Source organism: Anarhichas minor, unplaced genomic scaffold (assembly GCF_050575085.1).
Source record: "Anarhichas minor isolate MPS153535 unplaced genomic scaffold, ASM5057508v1 ptg000136l, whole genome shotgun sequence".
Classification (NCBI taxonomy): Eukaryota; Metazoa; Chordata; class Actinopteri; order Perciformes; family Anarhichadidae; genus Anarhichas; species Anarhichas minor.
The window spans coordinates 14,796,099-14,817,141 of NW_027466582.1; the positions used below are offsets into that span (position 1 = coordinate 14,796,099).

General features: G+C 42.3%; 1 protein-coding gene and 1 non-coding gene across 2 annotated transcripts in view; both read right to left on the minus strand.

Moving 5' to 3' along the window:
• Positions 1-18,324, minus strand: part of ift172 (intraflagellar transport 172) — a 40,075-nt gene extending 21,751 nt beyond the window's left edge. Inside the window, exons 1-21 of the mRNA XM_076084700.1 lie at positions 18,163-18,324; positions 17,685-17,828; positions 16,963-17,075; positions 16,818-16,857; positions 16,565-16,630; positions 16,066-16,145; positions 15,798-15,885; positions 15,475-15,689; positions 14,762-14,885; positions 14,546-14,641; positions 13,754-13,915; positions 12,599-12,652; positions 12,327-12,430; positions 11,670-11,755; positions 9,398-9,510; positions 5,767-5,934; positions 4,769-4,905; positions 3,270-3,377; positions 2,153-2,237; positions 1,896-1,988; positions 1,439-1,516 (exon numbers count right to left, since the gene is read on the minus strand). Coding sequence (XP_075940815.1) covers positions 1,439-1,516; positions 1,896-1,988; positions 2,153-2,237; positions 3,270-3,377; positions 4,769-4,905; positions 5,767-5,934; positions 9,398-9,510; positions 11,670-11,755; positions 12,327-12,430; positions 12,599-12,652; positions 13,754-13,915; positions 14,546-14,641; positions 14,762-14,885; positions 15,475-15,689; positions 15,798-15,885; positions 16,066-16,145; positions 16,565-16,630; positions 16,818-16,857; positions 16,963-17,075; positions 17,685-17,828; positions 18,163-18,201 — 2,193 coding nt within the window. The 5' untranslated portion in view covers positions 18,202-18,324. The remainder of the gene's footprint in view (positions 1-1,438; positions 1,517-1,895; positions 1,989-2,152; positions 2,238-3,269; positions 3,378-4,768; positions 4,906-5,766; positions 5,935-9,397; positions 9,511-11,669; positions 11,756-12,326; positions 12,431-12,598; positions 12,653-13,753; positions 13,916-14,545; positions 14,642-14,761; positions 14,886-15,474; positions 15,690-15,797; positions 15,886-16,065; positions 16,146-16,564; positions 16,631-16,817; positions 16,858-16,962; positions 17,076-17,684; positions 17,829-18,162) is intronic.
• Positions 18,325-18,744: 420 nt separating this feature from the next.
• trnaa-ugc (transfer RNA alanine (anticodon UGC)) lies at positions 18,745-18,816 on the minus strand. Its single transcript has one exon. It is a non-coding gene; the product is annotated as a tRNA-Ala (tRNA).
• Positions 18,817-21,043: the final 2,227 nt, after the last annotated feature.

Genomic DNA, 21,043 nt, shown 5'->3' on the forward strand with positions numbered 1-21,043 from the left:
ATGTCGAGAACCTACTAGGACCAATTCAAATTAAAATGGTGCACAGATCCAGCAGCACACGGCCCAGTCGGACAAACTGTGGTCTGCCCGTGAGGTAGTCAGTGATCCAGGAGACGGTGGACGCGTTAACCCCCACCACCCGCAGCTTCTCACTCAGCAGCACTGGTTGGATGGTGTTAAATGCACTGGAGAAATCAAAGAAAGTGATTCTCACAGAGCAACCGGATCCGTCCAGGTGCGACTGAGCTCGTTGCAGCAGGTAGATGATGGCGTCGTCCACCCCCACATGCGGCTGGTATGCAAATTGCAGAGGGTCCAGTGAGGATTTCACCTGCGGCCGGAGGTGGGCCAAGACCAGCCTCTCCAGCACCTTCATCACATGTGATGTGAGGGCAACTGGTCGGTAATCATTGAGGCCAGATGGTGTCATCTTCTTAGGTACAGGAACCAGGCACGACGTCTTCCACAGCACCGGGACTTCCTCCTGCTTCAGGCTCAGGTTGAAGAGATGTTGCAGAACATCAGACAGCTGGATGGCGCAGGTCTTCAGGACCCTGGGGCTGATGCCATCAGGTCCCGCAGCCTTGCCTTGGTGGAGTCTCTCCAGCTGTCTTCTCACCTGGCCAGTCGTCACAGAGAGGGGGGGGAGGGGGGTCATTATGTCGGTGGTGGCAGAGCCCTTTGAAGTGGAGGGCTCTGAGTCCATGCAGCTCACCAGGGGGGACAGAGGGGGAGGTGTTTGGGAGGTGTGGTGTGTGGAGGAGACAGATGAGGGCTCTGAGCTAAACCTATTGAAGAAAGAGTTTAGCTCGTTGGCCCTCTCCAGGGAGCCCCCTGGTTATCTGCCTCCAACCTTGAAGCCGGTGATCTGCTTCATCCCTGTCCACACCTCCTTCACGTTGTTCTGCTGGAGTTTGGCCTCCAGCTTCCTCCTGTAGGTGTCCTTGCACTCCCTGAGCTTTATCTTCAGGTCACGCTGGACTGTCCTGATCTCCTCCCTGTCCCCAGACATATATCCCCGAACAGATTGAGGCAGTGTAAAGAATGGGTTGAGGGGGCGCCTGTGGTCTTGTGCTATGGGGTGTGTTCTACGAGTAATGGCTCTGATCCTTTTATTTTTATCCTTAAGGTTGGCGTATATATTTGTTCCTATAGGAGGCAGTTATAATGGTGAACAAAAATGGGGGAACAATAGAGGAGAATGGGATGAATTATACTTTTGTAGAGCAGAAGGCGGGGGGGGGGGGGGGGGGGGGGGCAACGACGGAAAGTGCTTTGAGTTTGCGGACGGCAGACGGTCTTGTCGGCAGCGTTTGTGGACGTCAGCGGGGTGTTGTTAAAAGCCCAGTTTATGGTCCAGGGTGTTTATGCCAGTATGCAACAACAGAATCTCCCTCAGGTAAAACGCAAAGTGTAAATTGAGTCTGTGCGTTATTACCTTGGCTTCAGCCACGGCGATGCAATCGTCCCACATGTGGAGCTCCTGGTACATCTCTATCGCTTCATCGATGGAATTCTGCAGAAAACGAGATAACGACATTTGACTCAGTGCTGCACAATCTTGACTTCTGCAAATAATAAAGCAAGTGCAGGTGTGATATTGATACACTGCTTTTAGAGTTCCTGATGTGGTGAGCTCAACCGTGGGCTCCTAATTTATGGGTAAACTATCTGACCAATCACAGGTGTTACCAACACAGATAGACAGAAGATAATGGTATATTCATTTGAAATCATTTTTTTTATTGCTTTTGAAATCACAACTATTCAAATGCTATTAAAGAGCACAATTTGCGGAATTTTGTGTTTGGTTTGTCAAGAATGCATCAGCAATTAATTCTACATATTATATACAAATATACATATTGGAAGTGTGTACGGGGCGTGTCGCCGACCTGCTCCATGTAGTGCATCTCAGCCAGTTTAAAGTTCTTATCCAGCATCGCCACGTGGGCTTGGACTTGGAAAAACGCTGTTCCATCTCCTCCCTGATCAAAAGACACACACACACACACACTCCTCTGATTACTTTAATTTGTTCACTTTTATGACATTTAAAAACTTTTATAAATATTTCCATACCACCCTAAAAACCCTGCATTTGTTGAATACATGGTCAGTTTTGAGATATCTGTTGTGATACGAAACACACCATTTCCTGTGAAACTTTGTCGGCAATCTGGTTTGTTTGGTTGAGGAAACGCAGAGTCGAGACGTCCCCCAATGCAGCAAAACACCTATAAAAGATAAAGGAGAGAGAGAGAGAGAGAGGACATGTAATAAAAACAGAGGGAGAAAGAAGAAAACATTCAGTGAAGGAGGAAGGTAATATCGTCCAGTCAAAGCTCTCAAAAAACGGTTCACTCAATGAACTGAGATATAAATTACAGCTTTTGTCTAATTAGCCTTTAGATACGCTGCAGTTGGAGGGGCTGCGAGATGAAAAGGCTCGTCTTAGCATTTGGCCACTTTATTACCAACTCTCTCTGAACAGTTGCATCAGATTAAAGTCATGAAAGTAAAAAACAAAAAGAAAGTTAGAAAACTCCTTCTGTCTGACTCTTTCTCGCTTCCCTCCCTCCCTCATTAACATCCCTTTCCCTCCCTCATTAACATTACACACTTCACACAAAAACGTTTCTTCCCCCAATTTCATGATTTATGCAAATCAGGCCGATGCCTAACGAACAGCATATGCATTATTAATGACAGAGAATTCCAATTTTTAAAAGTTTCTCAAAACAGAGAGAAATATGGAGTGAGAGAGAGAGCTAAATGTCTTTGATGATTAATGAAGTTAGAGAGGGGGGTCAGGCAGAAACACAGCCATCTGCTGTGTGTGTGTGTGTGTGTGTGTGTGTGTGTGTGTGTGTCTGTCCAAAAGCTTTTTCATTGCAGGTGACCAAGGTGCCCTTGTTGTCTCCATTCTCTTCAGTCACAAAGATAAGTCTCACGTACAATGAAGACTGATAAAGAATGTAATTAGCTCAGAGACACGGACATTAGCTTGCAAGGTTGTGTGTGTGTGTGTGTGTGTGTGTGTGTTTGTGTGTATGCTTGTACAGCTACCTTTGTGGGGACCTATTCACTCACTGTGGGACAGGCCTGTTTGAGGGTCAGACTAGGTTTCGGAATAGGAATTAGGGCTAGGGTCAGCCATTTTTGTTGTGATGGCTAAGGTAAGAGTGAGGAGCTATGGAATGCACAAAGTCATTGAGAGTCCTCACAAACATTAAAAGTACAAGGTTGTGTGTGCGTGTCTCGCTGACCTTTCTGCGATGTGCAGCTGGTGAGTCTCCAGAGCCAGCTTGCTGAGGGTCTTCCACATGGCTTCGGTCTCTGGTGACATGTCCAGAGTCTCAAGGTATGCTGTGGCTCTGTCAACACACACACACACACACACACACACACATGGATGTAAAGCTGAGTGAGGCCATAAAGTTAGCTACGACAGTATTTTGTGTTGCAGATGCTGTGTGTGTTTGAAAAAACGGTTGTGAGACTTGGGGTGTTAAAAACACAATATGGCCTTGTAATATTATGGCACATTTGTTTTAATACTTCCCAGCCATAATAACTCTTATGATATGGCCTGCCACGATAATCATGCTATCGGCTCACTGCACAATATATGGACATGTCCTCGATAATTAGCGGCTTATCTTATCCTATTCTGACCAACCGGAAGGTGTGGAAGAATAAGTACAAAAGGACTTGGTTTCAAAGCCACACACCACATGTCGTTACTTTGCACTTTTTGTTAAAGCTGTTAGAAACTAGATTGCAAGTATCTATTGCCCTTTAAGGAATGAATGACTCTCAATACCCCTGTGCCAAATGTTTAATATTCATGTTTAACTTCTGTTAACGAAGGCCGACAGTCCATTCTAATCATTACTTTGGTTGTGTGGTTTTATTTGATTTATGTTTTCATTATTTAGATTTTCATATTTTTTTCACATTTATTATCATTAAATCAGTGGCATAAAATGGTCTTAAAATGACGAGAATACAATTCATCTCAATTATTTCTGGGACGATATATTGTCCAACAAAAGTAGTTGTTAATTAAATGAATGCAACCTGGACCCAGATAAGCAGCAGGAAATGGATGGATGAATTAATCAATTGAAAAAGATGAATTCGTTCTAGTTTTTACAACAACCTACACTCTCATTCTGAGATGGGGAGCTTCCTAGCTACTGTATCTAGCAGTAGTGACTGTGTTTGCTGCAGGTCTGACGATGCCGACAGCCTCCTGCAGCACAATCCTCTGACCAAAACAAATCATATTTTTTAGTTTGCAAGTGTGTTACGTCTCCCAGCAACCAGCAATCACATACTAATTTTTTGTTTTAGACGGATAGACGAGCACAAATCACCAAAGTCCCGTTAAAGGTTGGCTGGCCTCACTTTGTTTAGAGTTCAGAGCCACAGTGAAGAGTTCAGCTGCTGCTCCTCCACACTGAGAGAGGTCAGTGGCGACGATTATTTGAAAGCATCACTTTGGAGGTGTTCAAATCACGACACACTGAGGAGACTACGCCTCCCGGCCGTCCTGCCAGCTCCCTCGAGAAGAGCTGGAGGAAGCTGCTGGATAAAAGGACATCTGGCCTGTTCTGCTCGCCCTGCAGTCACCGTGACTCTGACCCAGAACAAGCAGCAAGTAGTCGGAAGGCCGGACGGATGTTCAACTCGACGATAATGACAGTGATGGGGTTGATTTTTGAATGCGAGTCTAATATCCGTCACAGTAGTCCAAACGTACCTGTCATAGTCCCCGTCGTCGATAGCAGTGCCAAACTCAATGAGGCCTTGGTCCAGTGTGTGCGTCACAGTGTTGACGCCCTCCGTCAGGATCACATCTGTGTTGCCATCCACTCTTTCTAGATCCACAATGTCTCCCTGACAGAGCAAAGTGAAACCAGTTTAAAGTTAGAGAGACGGCTGTTGCAGTGGTGGAACGTAACCAAGTGCATCCACTCAAGTACTGCACTCAAGGACAAGTTATACGCTTGTAAAGAATAGATGCACTGTGACAGATTAAAGTACGCAACAGAATATAAAATACTTTAAACTGGGTCCACCTCAACCAACTACGATAGCAAAATGCTACGTAAACATTAATGCATCGGTACTAATAATCAAATGATACAATACACAGTAATATAAAACTCACAGGAGACATTTTTACGCATCGATTACTCTGATAGTTTACGTATATTTTGCTGATTATATGTAGATAATTATACTTTGAGTCAGGACTTGCAGTATCTATCATGCAGTATCCTTAGTCACTACAAAAAAATAAATTCAAACGATGGACCACAAGAGCTTCCTCTGCCTGTTTTTCATTATTAATGAGAGTGAAAGAAAAAGCAGAAATAAGAAAAAGTTTGAAGTGGAAACTAACGTTTATTATTATTACTACTATTTTAATGGCATTTTGCCTTTATTCAAAGGGGAACGCCGCTGAGTCCGCACCTACAGGTCAGTTTATTCATCATAAGGAGAACTACCACCTGCAAAATAACCCTGATGATGTCACAGTGATGTCATTTGGTTTACTTCAACGTGGGCTTGGAGGCTACACAATTTTTTACGGAACACGTGCTTTACAAAACTGACGGTGTTGTTGGAAAGACATTGGGAAAAGTACCAGGCAGTAGAGGGTCAAATGAAAATATGAAAAAGGCCAGTATGACATTTTAATTGTGGAATCATATACTCGACACACTCACACTCACAAAGAGAGCAAAGCCTCACCTTGATCGGGAACATGGTGATGCTCTCTGGGCTGTCGATGCTGTACCAGATGCAGAGGTTTCCCCTGTTTTGAGCCACCACCACGTCGCTGCCGGGCACCCACTGGACGTAGGAGCAGAAACTCAGCAGCGTGGTCTTCGAGCCGGTCTCTATGTCATAGAGATGGAGCTGAGGTAGGAAGGAGAGGGAGGGAGATGCTGATTGTTAGTTTCATTATCAAGGAAACGGAGTTGGATGAGAAGATTGACACCGCTCTGACTCAAAGATAACAAAATGTGTCTCCCAGCTCCTGTAGCTAGCAGGTGTGTCGGTGTTCACTACAGGTGTGTCGGTTCTGATTGAACAGCCTCTTGCAGAACATATCACTGTCAAAACAATCCCACTTTTAATTTACGGGTGTAGAACTTCTCCCGACAGACAGCAATCACATACGAAAACACTTTTAATGTAGAAAACACGGTGATTATCCTCATCTTCCGAATCGCTGTGTTAAAATTTAAGTTCACAACGCACAGTTGAACTTCCATCGCTTGAACAAAGTTGATTAACTTCCAGCGGCTCCATGTGAATACTCACACTGCAATCTATTCTACTATACTCTTGATGAGTTGAGATTATGTAGATTCTATAAGCTACAGTGGCTCCCACAGCACTTAATATGTATGCGTGTGTGTATGACAGACCGCCCGCTGTTGTAATCAGCTGCCTTAATATCTTCCCCCCTCCCCTCCCCCCACCATTTTTAATAACGCTGGATCTATAGTTTTACCCTGGAGCTCAGCCGGCCACGTTTTAATGCAGTGAGGAAGAGCAGCCTGTTGATTAGTTCACTTGGAAGCAAGTTTCAATTAAAGAAACATTTGTTATCCAACTTTCTTTTTTTTCATTTCTTACTGGTGGGAAGAGCAGGGAATACATGCTTTGAATGCAAATATGCAAAGAATGTGAAATTAATAATTTTCAGTCTGTTGCATTTGTATCCTATCCTATTCTAAAGGGATAGTTTGGATGTATTTATGTGGGGTTGTATGAGGTACTTATCCATACTTCAGTGTATTACCTACAGTAGATGGCAGTCGACACGCCCCCAGTTTGGAGAAACAGACAGGAGTACCAGCACGGGAACAAAGCAATGCAAGTCAAAAATCTATTTGAAGTGTTTTAGGTGTACGCTATACTTAGAATATTTTAACTGCTTTACTTTGCTGTCAACCAGCCCTTTCCGACTGGGAATTAAAGCTGTTGTATCCATCTATGCCCTTTCACAGCCGGTGGACTCCATTGACAGAAGCAATTTTACATCTCAGAACACTGGAGTTGCTTGTTTACCGCTGCCTCGATCGATTAGTTTGTTTGTGTTATTGTGTGACCCCCTGTTATTAGTAACCCTTTAAAACACCAAAGTCACACAAGCGGGAGACCAGTGACTCCTATGTTCTTTGCAGTCAAATTACAGTTTTTTTGTCAAAGGAGTTTGTGACATTGAAGAGAGCATAGATAACAGCTTCAGTTCCCTGTCTGAAAGAGCTGTCCGACAACAAGGTAAAGCTGTGAAAATATCCTAAATATAGCGTACACTTCAACCGATATTGATTTTTTTACATGTCTAAAATATGTTTTGCTGCTGCTCCCCATCCAACGCAGCACATTGCTTAGCTTCCATGCCGGTACTCTTGTCTGTTTCTCCAAACTAGGGGCGTACTGACCGCCATCTACTGTAGCTAATACACTGACTATGGATACGTACCTCATACAACCCCACTTAAAAACATCCAAACTATCCCTTTAATAGACAGATGGCATGCACATCTAATATGTATGCACAATAGGTACTGAATTAAAGGTTTTGAATATATCTGTTGAGAAAAAAAACAACACATTAAAATCCAAGGTATTAAAGTCAATATTCTGACTAGAAACAGTTCAAAGTAAGGATTTCTGTCTGCAAACGAACCACAAAACCTTCGAGCGTCTAAACAGAGGGAGAGTGATTACTTATTATTATGTTTCTGGTTCTAATTAGCCTCAAACTTCCAATATTTGGCGTATTGGAGTTATTTCTTAAGTCACTTGTGCGCATTCATAAATATTTCCCAATCGGTGCCACTAAAGTTCTTTTTGTACCAAATTTTTACATTACTACCTGAAAAAAATAAAATAAGGGTGCAGCAATAATCCCCGAGGGATTCCCAATTACCAGAGTTCTCCATGTCATTGCCCCAGGGCGTAGACATCAAACTGATTTATTAACCCCGGGGCAACAACTGACAGCAGCTGTCTGCCACTCTCATCTTGCACACAGCTTCTCAAAAAAAAAGCTGTGGATCTCAAATCTGAGACCTTCTCTACATGTTTGTTTTTTGGAATTGAAGTGGAAAATGGTGAAATGTATGTTTCTCCACTCAAATCAGTGGAACAAGATACAAGCAACTGAAAAACAAAGGAACTCTAGGATCAGGCAATGCTGTGCTTTTCTGTGTGAACCCTAAATGTAGTTTTGGGATAAACCAGCTTCCAGAGGGAGGACCTTTACTCTGTATGACTCTGGACAACGATGCAGACTGACTGAGACAGATTGATGGATGTTCAAACTGCTTGAAATGTCTTCATTATTAGAAAAATGTTATTCCTATTTCACGCTTGGCGGCATATTGCTGAGGACCCAAGGAAGCGCAGTGTAGAGTGCGAGCTCTTGAGATCTAGGGTACCCGTTTATTATATTAGTAGTGTTATGAACACACTGTAGCGTATTGAGAGGGAAACCCTAGTCACTGTTACACCGCCGAAAGGCATGCTGGGTACAGCTCGGTCACAGTCGATGTTCGTGTGAGCTTTCGCACCCGAGTGACGCGTACACTTACTTAAAACCTAACTTTGCTAGGGGCCACTATGTCAGGGCAGATGTTTCACTCAGGACCCAAGGGTGTGAAGTTGTTTGGATGAGCCGCTCTCGAGCAACTCGGCCCGTTTTGAATGGGCACTGCACTGGTTTCTTAGAAGTAAAGAATCATTTTAGAAATAATTAAATTAGATAAGAAGACAAACAAAGTGATTCATCCATCAAATGTCTGCATTTTTTAATGCAATACAAATGAAAAATGTTGTTCGGTACATTTAACCATGACCCATCCTGGAGGGTTTTATAGGACCCCGCACAATTCTAAGTATATTTGAACGATTGGTAATTGGTCATTCTGGCTTCTTATAGTTATTTCACACATGCTAGTTTTGCTGCGTTTCTTTGCTCCTTATGTTGTCTGCCTTGTTTGCACTGTGTTAATGTTAAAAGTAGCATCATTGGCTCCACAGAAATGAAGTTTCATCCCTTTGGCGTGACAATAAAGTTATCTTGAGACTCCCCCCCTGTGGCACCAACAGTTATTCTGAAATACTATCGTATCAACCTGGACGAGCAAAACGCCTCCACAAAAAGCCACAAGACATTATTTGGGTGATGGACGTGGCTATAACTTTAGACAAGCCCCAACCAAGGTGGGGATTTTTCTACTTGACTCACTACTTCACGAATCATCATCTTATCTATCATCATGCCCTGTCTGCCCGTAAGGGCCTCTCTCCCATCATTTCCACTCCCACGATCCCTCAGGGCGCTGAGGTGTTTTATTCTCACCCGCAGCTTCTTGTCCCTGAACAGCAGTTTGCGTCCCGTCTCATTGAGCTCCAGCCAGTCAATCTTGGAGTTTTGGCTGATGGTTCCCAGATTGCAGCCCCCGGCCAAGTCCACTGAGGGGCAGAAGGAAAAGGACAGGTTTTCACTGAGCAGCAGTCAGACTGCTAGCATGACAGTGTCTCCGGCTAAAATTGGGTTTTTAATCAAGTTATAACCAAATCATTTTGTAATAATTATCTATGATTGTATCAGGCAGTGTCTCGACTTTAAAAACCTCCTCGGGGAACGAGTTGATATCATAAGTCTGCTGATACATCACCTTTTTTTAAATTAAAATGTAATATGGTCCAGGCAGTGTGGTCCACTTAATGGAAATGATACAGTTCAAGGATGATGTACTTCAGTTACTGTAGTTGTAGCAGTTTAATATTACGGTGATTAATCGTGTGTGAAAACTAGCTGTGTGGCTCAGTGTGTAAAACAAGACACACTAAATGATTTATGGAGAGAGAGAGAGAGAGAGCGAGAGAGAAGCACAACGGTGGCAGCATCATCAGCATCCGAAAGTGTTCAAAAGCTGCAGATTGAAGCTGTTCTCCAAATCAAAAGGCCTTTCACAAACCCACAGCGCGTGTTTATCTGCAAGAGTTGACTGAGAAGCCACTAGCCAAGCTGTTCTTGCCTTGGAACTAAAAACTTTTTTGCATCTAAGGATAAGGCTGGAAATATTCAGCAATTTTCCTGTTGTTTACAAATCCCACAGGAAGACCAAAAACCAACAATCAATTGATCCTACAAACAAGTGCTGTCAGCCGGATGCTCCTCTGTGCCAGAGAGCTCCATTGTAGTGCAAAAACTATAAGAAACACATTAGTGAGGCACACTGGGTGACATGTTCCTTCATCACCATGAACACACACACACACACACTGTAGTTTATTGTGACTCAATCCTACATACACCGTCCTGCTGCTCCAAATACTCACTAGAGCAACCAATGTGGATTAATCCGCCAGTGAAAATAGTCCCCAACAAATGCACTAATTCCTCATGTAAGAGTTTATTTAAAAACTAGAATGAGCTTTTTTATATATAAAAAAAAAAGAAAATAAACTATATATTTGTATTTTTACAGATCTACAGTAAGAAGCAAAGGGCTTGGCGCTGAGAGACACGGACAAGAAGACAAACAGACAGACAGACGGACTCGCACATTTTTGGTTTTGGCCTTTCGATAACAGACAATAAAGAACATTAACACTATCATTACATGTTACGTGAGACATGTGATTTAAGGATGTAAAACCACCAGTATGGGCGGCACTATTGCAAGCAAATATCTGCTACGATGGCTACGATCTCGCAAAACGACATCTTTCAATTTCTGTAGAAATCAGCAGATTCAGTTTAAAGTACAGGTTGATAAACCATGATAGGGAAGTCAAATCTGAATTCTTATTGCACAAATGGCTTCAATAGTCATGTGCACATCCACAGAATGCCATCGGGATACTGTAGATGCTGGATCCCAACAAATCCCTGGATCCCTTTTCTTGCCTGAGACCTGAGCTGGGTCGACACTTTGCTGATAAAAGCTGAAGTGTGTGGTTAATTGTATATCGTATTTAAATTACTTAAGTAAAAATAGCAATGCCACAGTGTAAAATAAAAGTCATGTATTCAAAATTCTACTAATACTTAAAGAAACAAAGGTATTTATTATGCAGAATGGCATATTTCAAAATAATGTCTTCTCATTACTGATGCATTCATGTGTTCATCGCTTTAATGTTCCAGATGGGGCTAATTTTAATTACTTGATATACTGCTGGGTCGCTTGTGAATTTACCCCCGCAGATAGATAATAGCGTGTCTTATATTAAGCTATGATATTACATCATAATGTATTTGTTGATTATATTTTGTATTATTCATCTGAATTTGGAAAAGTAACTTAAAGCTGTGGTGTGTAATGTATTTTTGGAACATTTTTGTTCAACATATTTGTTGAAATTGTCATTACATCCCGACAGCGATCAATAAATCAGATGCTCTGACAAACAAAAGAAATGTGGCATCTGTGGCGAGTGCAGGACTGTCATGAGCCCGTCCCATCAGTTCATCAGGCGACCTGCCTGTCTGAGCGCACTCTGCCCGTGCACAGAAATGGAAATACTCGAGCAAAGTACCTGAACATTGCACGGAAGAACCGTACTTGAGTAAATGTACTTTCCACCGTACCAACACCACAGTGACAAGCACTCATCCTTACCAATGCAAATGGTCTTTATATCAATCAGATACGCAAGCTTCTTGTTGTCTTTAACTCCTCTCCGCTTCCTCTCATTCAGTCGGACGCTGCAAACACACACAAACACACCTTTAGTAAAAAAATAAATAAATAGAAATTTGAATTTACACTGACTCAACATGTAAGTATTAAATCCAGCTTCCGCTCATTATAATTGGCTTCGGCTGCTGTTCAAATCCCAGGATACCCCTGATCATGATGTTGTCATGCCACAGCGTCCAGCCAGAGGCGAGCAGCAGTCAGGGCATGCTGATAATCTGCAGGCGTCAACTGCAGTCGGCCATTAGTCGGTCACCCGGGGACCGTCAGTCATGACACTACTGACAGGGCTGACTATTTTTAACGTGGACGTGTGCCGACTAGCAGGCTGAGGCTCAACGACTCTTCAGAAGCCTCGCTGTGCCGACACCTGGGATTCATGCACAGCTCAATACAGCCATCTAATGGGCAGAGCTGGAAATACATATTAGGAATGATCAGGCACCCGTGACGCTAGTGTTAGCAGCAAGTGTGTTTGAACAACATGCATAATGACTTTTGGAACCGGACAAACCTGTTGAGGTGTTTCTTTCGAAACCTACTTGACATGGTGCGTTTGTTTCGTGTGACTGGACCTACCTGATGAGGTGAGGGTTCATAAACTCGGTTCGGACTGATCCCAGGATCTCGTTGTTACTGTATTCCACCAGGCTCAGCTCCCCGGCGTTAAAAATCATACACACCTGAAACATCAAATACAGTCAAATGAAGCACAGTAGCTTGTAATATAATGGGAGCAGAGGTAACTGTAACTATACTCTACAATCCACTGCTCCTTAGCCAGTACTGTCTTGGCACTGCTGTAAACTTTATTGGAAAATCCCACAGATAGAAGTGTCTTGTGTACATACCGATTCATTTTCAAAGAAGAACTTTTCATTTCCCCCTGAACCGGGCCATGGCACCTGAAGGGGAGGCAGCAGAGTTTATTGTGTGAAGGAAACAAGTAATCATGTACGTATCATATGTCCGGACAGGTTGGGACACAAACTTGAGGAGGTGAATAGATTTCATTCAAGCTGTTCGAAGCTGTTAGACAGTTTCTAATGAAAATACTACTGAAATAAGAACAACGTACGTCTTCAACGTTCTCTCCAAATTTTTCAAGGCTTTTGTCGCCACATTCAAAACTACATTCCTCTCTATTATATTAGCGTGTAGGCAGAAGTGTCAGAGGCAGATATTTTAAAACCTCAGCAGACAAACTCAAACATATGCATTGGCTAGATATCTAAAAGTAAGTAAGAAAATACCTCGTTTTGGTAACGCTTTAGATGAAGCTCCTTGTAATTAGCGTTACTTAATAGGTATTAAGGCCCCTGTAAGATGCTTGTTAACGCTATAATGTGATAATAATACTATAAAAGCATTAATAATAACAACATCATAAACATGTTTATTGTTATATTATAAGACATGAATAAGTATTTATAAGAAACAGACTGGTACAAAATGTGATAAAAGCCTTATGAGCTTCTTATAATTGTTTTTAATCGGATTAGAAACACAGATATTTATATTATGTCATTGCTTTTTTGTTGCTTTATTAAGATTATTATGTACTTAATCATGCACTTGTTAGTGTTAACTATGTACTTATTAACGGTTAAATATGCTTTTTGCAGCTACCGGATCTAAAGCTAGAACAATACCTTATTATTGATAATAAATCCTTTATTATGCACTTACTAATACTTAACTATGCTTTTCTCAGCTCCCCCAACTGGAATGAGCGCTACATGTGGTCAAGGTTGATTAAATGTGAATAAAAAATTACATATAATACAATGTTTTGTCTTATAATCTAATGATAAACATGTTGGTGACGCTATTATTAACACTTGTATAGTCTTATTAACACATAATAACGTTAATAAGCATATAATAAGGACCCATAAGGGCCTTATTACCCATTAACTAACGCATACTATAAGGACCTGATTATACAGTGTTAATGTTTAGTATTTTTTGGTGTGATTTAGGTGAAGTGACCCTTTAAGTCCTACCTCGCTCAATTTATTTGTCAGCAGGTCTCCCAGAAGAAGAGTATCGGAGGTGTGGGCCACCAGGTAGCGATCTTTGCCCATTATTTTGACTTCTTCTATCTCATAACCATGATAGGACTTCAGGACCACTCGCGTTCCTGAAGAGAGGTTCCTCACTATCACCTAGAGAGGAAAAAGGGGATTAATACAGGAACGAGGAGACAAACATGCAAATAAAGGAACAAATAAGACATTTTCATTTGTATTGTATGAACGACTTGATGAATCAGCACAATAAAACTGTACTGGCCATGGTCTATATGCAAGTTTATTTAGCTAAGTTAGCTAATATATACAAGTTTGTTTAGCTCATCGCTCACAACAGGAAAGAGAGAAAAAAAACTACTGAATGTTTGGTCAATCCTTAAGATTGATACAAATACAATAGGTTTTACTTTTTTAAATTTGAAACATTCCCTTTACTGGTCCATGTAACTCATCAATTAATTAGAAAATCCAAAGACACTGTGATTGTTTTCAAAAACTTCATTTCTGTTCTCCCTTTCTTAACTTTGAAATTGAGATAGTGGACTGTTGTTTGCATTATAATTAATTCAGTCTGAATTATTGCTATTGCACAATCAGTTGGCTATTTCCAATTTCATATCATATTAATTGGCAAGTGGCAGAGACCAAAGTGAGGGCTGGAATTGCTTATTTGGTCCCGAGTCCTATTCGTTGCTTGGGAAATTAAAGATACTTCAGCTTTGTGGGTTCAGACAAATATTTGCATTTTCTTCTGGCTGTCTCTACCTGGCTCAGGCCAACGTAGGTCATCTCAAACTTGTTCTTATAGATGGCTCTACGCAAGCAGCAGTCAAACAGCTCCACTCCCCCACACAGCGTTCCCTGTCAACACACAAGCACACACAAAATAAATCAAATCTCCACTGAAGAAGTAAAGAGCAAAAGGCTGTTAAAAAGTCACACTCTGGATTTCAAATAATACGTGATAGATAAAGCACGCACAGCGCAGAGGCGTGATCCGTCTTTCTTCCAGGCCAAGCTGGTAATGGTGTAGAGGTTGAGTATCTCTTTAGGCTTGGCTTCGTCCCACACGCCTCTCCTGGGAGCCCAGTTAAACACCCGCAACCTAGGGAGGAGAAGTGTTGAAGAAAATCATCATATAACTTAGGATTGAACTGAACACATTTTGGCTTCACAACTAAACAGTTTATATAACGTGTTATGGAAAACACATTCTGGCTCATGGAAACATTCTTAGGAAGTGATTAGGAAGCGCCAGACAAATTGTAATAAATCTCTCCAATCTTACCAAAACATTTCCCGTAAAAGAGTCGTGTGTTCTGCCAAAAGGTTACCTTGACCCAAACAAAGTCATGAGAACATGACATAATGAAGAGGCCAGACGTGCTTTGTTTTTGGTTCAACGGACTGGTTTGATTGGTGGAAAGTAACTTAAGGGGGGTGAATCTTGACTATAAAAGTGATCTGTGAAAAGTAATACATTTGGATTTGTTTCGATATGCTAAACTGGTTGATGTTGGCTTGATCTTATTAAAACACTTCCCGCTGGTTGCAGACTTCAGTTCGCCGTCTCTTCTCGTCATTTTGCCACAACAGAAGCAACTGGCTGAGCCTTATACAAATGATCTGAGTGTTTAAGCTGATAGGTATCACACGGTACTGTCTGCGCATCGACTGAGAGACGGCATACTGACCGGTCGTAGCTGCCGAACACAACCGACTGCCCGCCGGGGCTGGTGGCGGCCACGGTGAACTCCCTCTCGTTCCGGTCGCGGCCGTAGTCAAAGGTCTGCAGGACGTGGCCCTCTCTTCCGTAGGCCACCACCTTCTTGTCACAGCCGCCCACCATGATGCTGTTTGCGGCCCAGGCCAGGGCGTAAGGTGGGCACGGGTGCATCAACAGCTTACCCTGAGTGTGTGTGTGTGTGTGTGTGTATTTGTAAATACAAATGTATACCATAAATGTGCAGCAACAGCATAGAGAACCAAAGTGGTGATGAGTGTAAACGTTAAGTACCTGAGACTCCCCGGAGCCTTCGTCATCAAAGAAGTAACGCACGACTGTCCCATCGGCGTGTCCAGACAGGATGCCTTTACCTGAGACACTGACACGGAAACAGATGAATAGCACTGACTGAGCGCACCACAGAAGAAGACAATATATAAGTATGTAAGTTGTTGGCATTTTGAGGAACAGGCCAGTCAGCATGCAATTTTTCTTCCTTTTTTTACAAACCACCTCATACTGACTGATCATAAATATATATATATGATTATGTATTCACTTGGATGCCAGTGAGACGACACAGGACTCGGTGCCGTAGATGGTGGATGACTTGTTTGTCTGAGTGTTGGCGAGGCGAACCTATGGAAAAGTCAGGAGAAAAAAAAAAAGTATTTAAATGTGCAAAATTGTATTTATCGTTTGACCTAAAACAGCTTTGTAATGCTGATAGAACGCAGATAGCAGTAATTGCAACTCTTCATTTTCTGTATAACAGAATGGCCACAAATGATTTGAACTCAAAGAAGTCATTGTTAAGCCAAAAACTCTCGACAAGGTGAAAACACGTCTGACACAGCAGCTAGACCAGCGAGAACTAACATGTCCATTAAAAGTTAGAAGGACACTACTACTACAACAAGCACTACTGCTACTACTAGCACTCTTTCTGTCTGCTATCCTGCTGATACGTCTGTCATGCTACCAATCCTAATATTCTAATACATGAACAAAATATATACAAACTGTAAGAACTGTGTGAGAACGTGTTGCTGATTTACCTTGCCGTCCACTAATCCATAAACAATTGCATGCTCTGCAGGCCAAAGCAAGCAAGCCACAGCGTTCTGCAATACAGGGAATAAAATGTTGCATTAAAAAAAAGTCGTCAGAGAGTCAAATTTCCTACCAGGAAAAATAGCTCTTCTGACACTCACACCAGCCATTCACGTCACTTCTGAAGCAAAGATATTACATTACATGAAACGCACACGGTTCACTGCCAGAGCAAAGCGTCTACTGCTGTTTACTCACGGTCTGAACAAATTTGTTGCAAATGGCTTTCTTGTCCCCCCTAGGAGAAAAAGATAACACTGATTACACAAGTATTTTTGTGTGCATTAGATATCAAAAAAAATGAAGGTTAATATCGGAGGCGAAACCAGTCACGGGATGTTACCAATCTTCCCCGATTCTGTAGACAAAGATGATGTTGTCGGACTGGCCGATGGCGATTTTGGTGGAGTCCGGTGAGAACGCCAGGTCTTTGACAACGTAGCTTTCTTTTCCGTACTGACAAAAAGATTGCGTTGGATTATTATTGACACACAACCTGCAGATTAATTCACAAGGCAACACAGAAGTGAGTCAAATTTGCTGAGTAAAGAAAATATTTGTCATCCTCAGTCATTTTTTCTGTTGTTTGTTTGTTGTTTCTGTTGTATAAGCCTGTGGCTTCTTGTCCTCCCCTGTCACGTTTCTTATTTTTTAATCATCTGGATTGTATACAGTCTTATGTGCGTAGAAATAAAAATACATTAAAATGGAAAAAAATGAAATGTCTTTTCATCAGAAATGAGTTCTTGGTGGAGTACATACAATATTCCTCCCACACAAACGTAAATCCACACTTTTCAGCAGAAGGAAGGACAGGAATATAAAACCTGACGCCATGGGCAGTACGCACATTAAAAAATGGCAATGATTGTCTATTCATTTTAAGGGACAGCAAGACTTTGTCTTATTTGTTCTTCAGCATTGTTGAGTTGTTGTTTTATGTGTTGCGCCTTGCGTTTGGTGTCGTTTTATTCTCTGTTTGTTCACCTTAATCTCACAAAACTCTTATAATACATGCAACCCTATTTATTAGACAACATCAGACTGGCTGCCCTCCTGACTCACCTTGGAGTCTTGGGGTTTGGTGGAGAATTTGTCCCTCCTCTCTCCCTGCTCATCATACAGTAGCACCACTCTGTCAACAGTGCAAACTGCGAACTTGGTGTTATTCGGTGCCCAGGCCATGCATGTCACTTTGGCAGCACCCTCCTGTGAAGGAAGGCAGAGAAAACAGACACAAGTGATAACTAGCCGATGCCCTTAGCCGAGCGTTTATTCGGCTGGTTTAAGCTAACCGTAAACCCGATACGTCCCATAATGTTGTGTAGGACAGGGGGCCACACTCCATAGAAGATTCAACTGTTTTAACTGTTAACGATGATGTAATTTGTCCAATGCTGATACATGACTTTTGACTATGCCCGAATCATTAAGACTCAGTCTGCGGTTGATTTGGATCATTCACGTTGACAGTCACACTTTTAAACTGATGTTGCTCTCCAGCATCATTAGCTAGCATTAGCTAACTTGTCACTGAACTTACCTGGGGTGTTAATAGGGTTTTAAGATACTTCAGTTGCATCTTTCGGAAGTCTTTAGGAAGCTCGTACGGGGAAGAACGGTATTGGTGTTGAGATAAAGTGCAATCTTTAGATTGTGGTCATTTTGTTGACCAGCTCCGAGATAGCAGCTAACAAGGAGGACATCTTTGTAGTAAACATAACTGCGATCTCCCTAGTTACCGCGGGGGCGGGGGCTTGTGATGCATTCATGGCTGTGGGGAATATCACATGTTCCAAAATAGTTTGTTATTATAGGTTTATTTTAATTAATAGGTTATTCACTATCACAGAAAGGCGATCGATACATGTATGTCGATTCAAGACTAAAATCTGGGTGTTAGCAATATCTTAAATACAGTCTTTAAGGCTTTTCATAGGCTCAGCGTTGCCAAAGCTATGGTCGCCGTCACAATTATGTAGCGAGCTATATAATACCAAACACAAAAGTACAATGTTACGCCTGTATGTTAAAGCCATGGCTTTTCAAAAATCCCTATGCGAGTAAGTCCTTATTTTAAACGTCTCTGTGGCCACGATTTCATCTTCACGAAGACAAAATGTTCTGGAGATGCCGGGGATTGAACCCGGGGCCTCATACATGCAAAGCATGCGCTCTACCACTGAGCTACATCCCCTTCCATGCAGGCGTCACTCAGACGTATTGAATTTATAGTAACATACAGTCTGATATGTCTCACTATTGTTTTTATTTTATAAGAAATTCAGCAGATTTTAGGGTATAGCATAGCATACCTCCCCCCTTCGTTTATACACTGCTCAAAAAAATAAAGGGAACACTTAAACAACACAATGTAACTCCAAGTCAATCACACTTCTGTGAAATCAAACTGCCCACTTAGGAAGCAACACTGACAATCAATTTCACATGCTGTTGTGCAAATGGAATAGACAACAGGTGGAAATTATAGGCAATTAGCAAGACAGACACCCCCAATAAAGGAGTGGTTCTGCAGGTGGTGACCACAGACCACTTCTCAGTTCCTATGCTTTCTGGCTGAAGTTTTGGTCACTTTTGAATGCTGGCGGTGCTTTCACTCTAGTGGTAGCATGAGACGGAGTCTACAACCCACACAAGTGGCTCAGGTAGTGCAGCTCATCCAGGATGGCACATCAATGCGAGCTGTGGCAAGAAGGTTTGCGGTGTCTGTCAGCGTAGTGTCCAGAGCATGGAGGCGCTACCAGGAGACAGGCCAGTACATCAGGAGACGTGGAGGAGGCCGTAGGAGGGCAACAACCCAGCAGCAGGACCGCTACCTCCACCTTTGTGCAAGGAGGAACAGCAGGAGCACTGCCAGAGCCCTGCAAAATGACCTCCAGCAGGCCACAAATGTGCATGTGTCTGCTCAAACGGTCATAAACAGACTCCATGAGGGTGGTATGAGGGCCCGACGTCCACAGGTGGGGGTTGTGCTTACAGCCCAACACCGGGCATGACGTTTGGCATTTGCCAGAGAACACCAAGATTGGCAACTTCGCCACTGGCGCCCTGTGCTCTTCACAGATGAAAGCAGGTTCACACTGAGCACATGTGACAGACTGACAGAGTCTGGAGACGCCGTGGAGAACGTTCTGCTGCCTGCAACATCCTCCAGCATGACCGGTTTGGCGGTGGGTCAGTAATGGTGTGGGGTGGCATTTCTTTGGAGGGCCGCACAGCCCTCCATGTGCTCGCCAGAGGTAGCCTGACTGCCATTAGGTACCGAGATGAGATCCTCAGACCCCTTGTGAGACCATATGCCGGTGCGGTTGGCCCTGGGTTCCTCCTAATGCAAGACAATGCTAGACCTCATGTGGCTGGAGTGTGTCAGCAGTTCCTGCAAGACGAAGGCATTGATGCTATGGACTGGCCCGCCCGTTCCCCAGACCTGAATCCAGTTGAGCACATCTGGGACATCATGTCTCGCTCCATCCACCAACGCCACGTTGCGCCACAGACTGTCCAGGAGTTGGCGGATGCTTTAGTCCAGGTCTGGGAGGAGATCCCTCAGGAGACCATCCGCCACCTCATCAGGAGCATGCCCAGGCGTTGTAGGGAGGTCATACAGGCACGTGGAGGCCACACACACTACTGAGCCTCATTTGGACTTGTTTTAAGGACATTACATCAAAGTTGGATCAGCCTGTAGTGTGTTTTTCCACTTCAATTTTGAGTGTGACTCCAAATCCAGACCTCCATGGGTTAATAAATTTCATTTTCATTGATAATTTTTGTGTGGTTTTGTTGTCAGCACATTCAACTATGTAAAGAACAAAGTATTTAATAAGACTATTTCATTCATTCAGATCTAGGATGTGTTGCTTAATTTAAAAAAAAATTGGGGGCACTTTTTGAAACTTGTGAAATAACATTTAACCTTTGTTCAAAATAATAAATATACTTATTTAGGCTTACAGTATATGAGCAATTGTCATCAAATGGCAATAAGACTATTAGGCAGTAGTCTACAGATTCAAAGTGTTTTCTTTGAGTTTTTGAACAAAAAACTAACATAAATCAGACAATCATATTCAATTTTATTCTTATTTATTTGTGGTTATTTATTGTTATTAAATGTTTTAAACAACTTAACAATTATTAAGTCAACGATGCCTTGATTACATATACATCAGTCATTGTATGGAATTATTGAGAAAGATATTTTTGTAGCACCTCAAATATTGTGATATTATCCATTTTTGTCCTGAACATATGCATTAGTCATTGTATGGAATTTTTGAGAAAAACATTTTTATAGCACCTTAAAAATTTAAAAAATGTGCTATTTGAAGGTACAAATTCAGTTCAGAGTTTTTGCTTAGTAAAATATCTTAATTGACTGTCAGTCAGGTATTATTCATTTA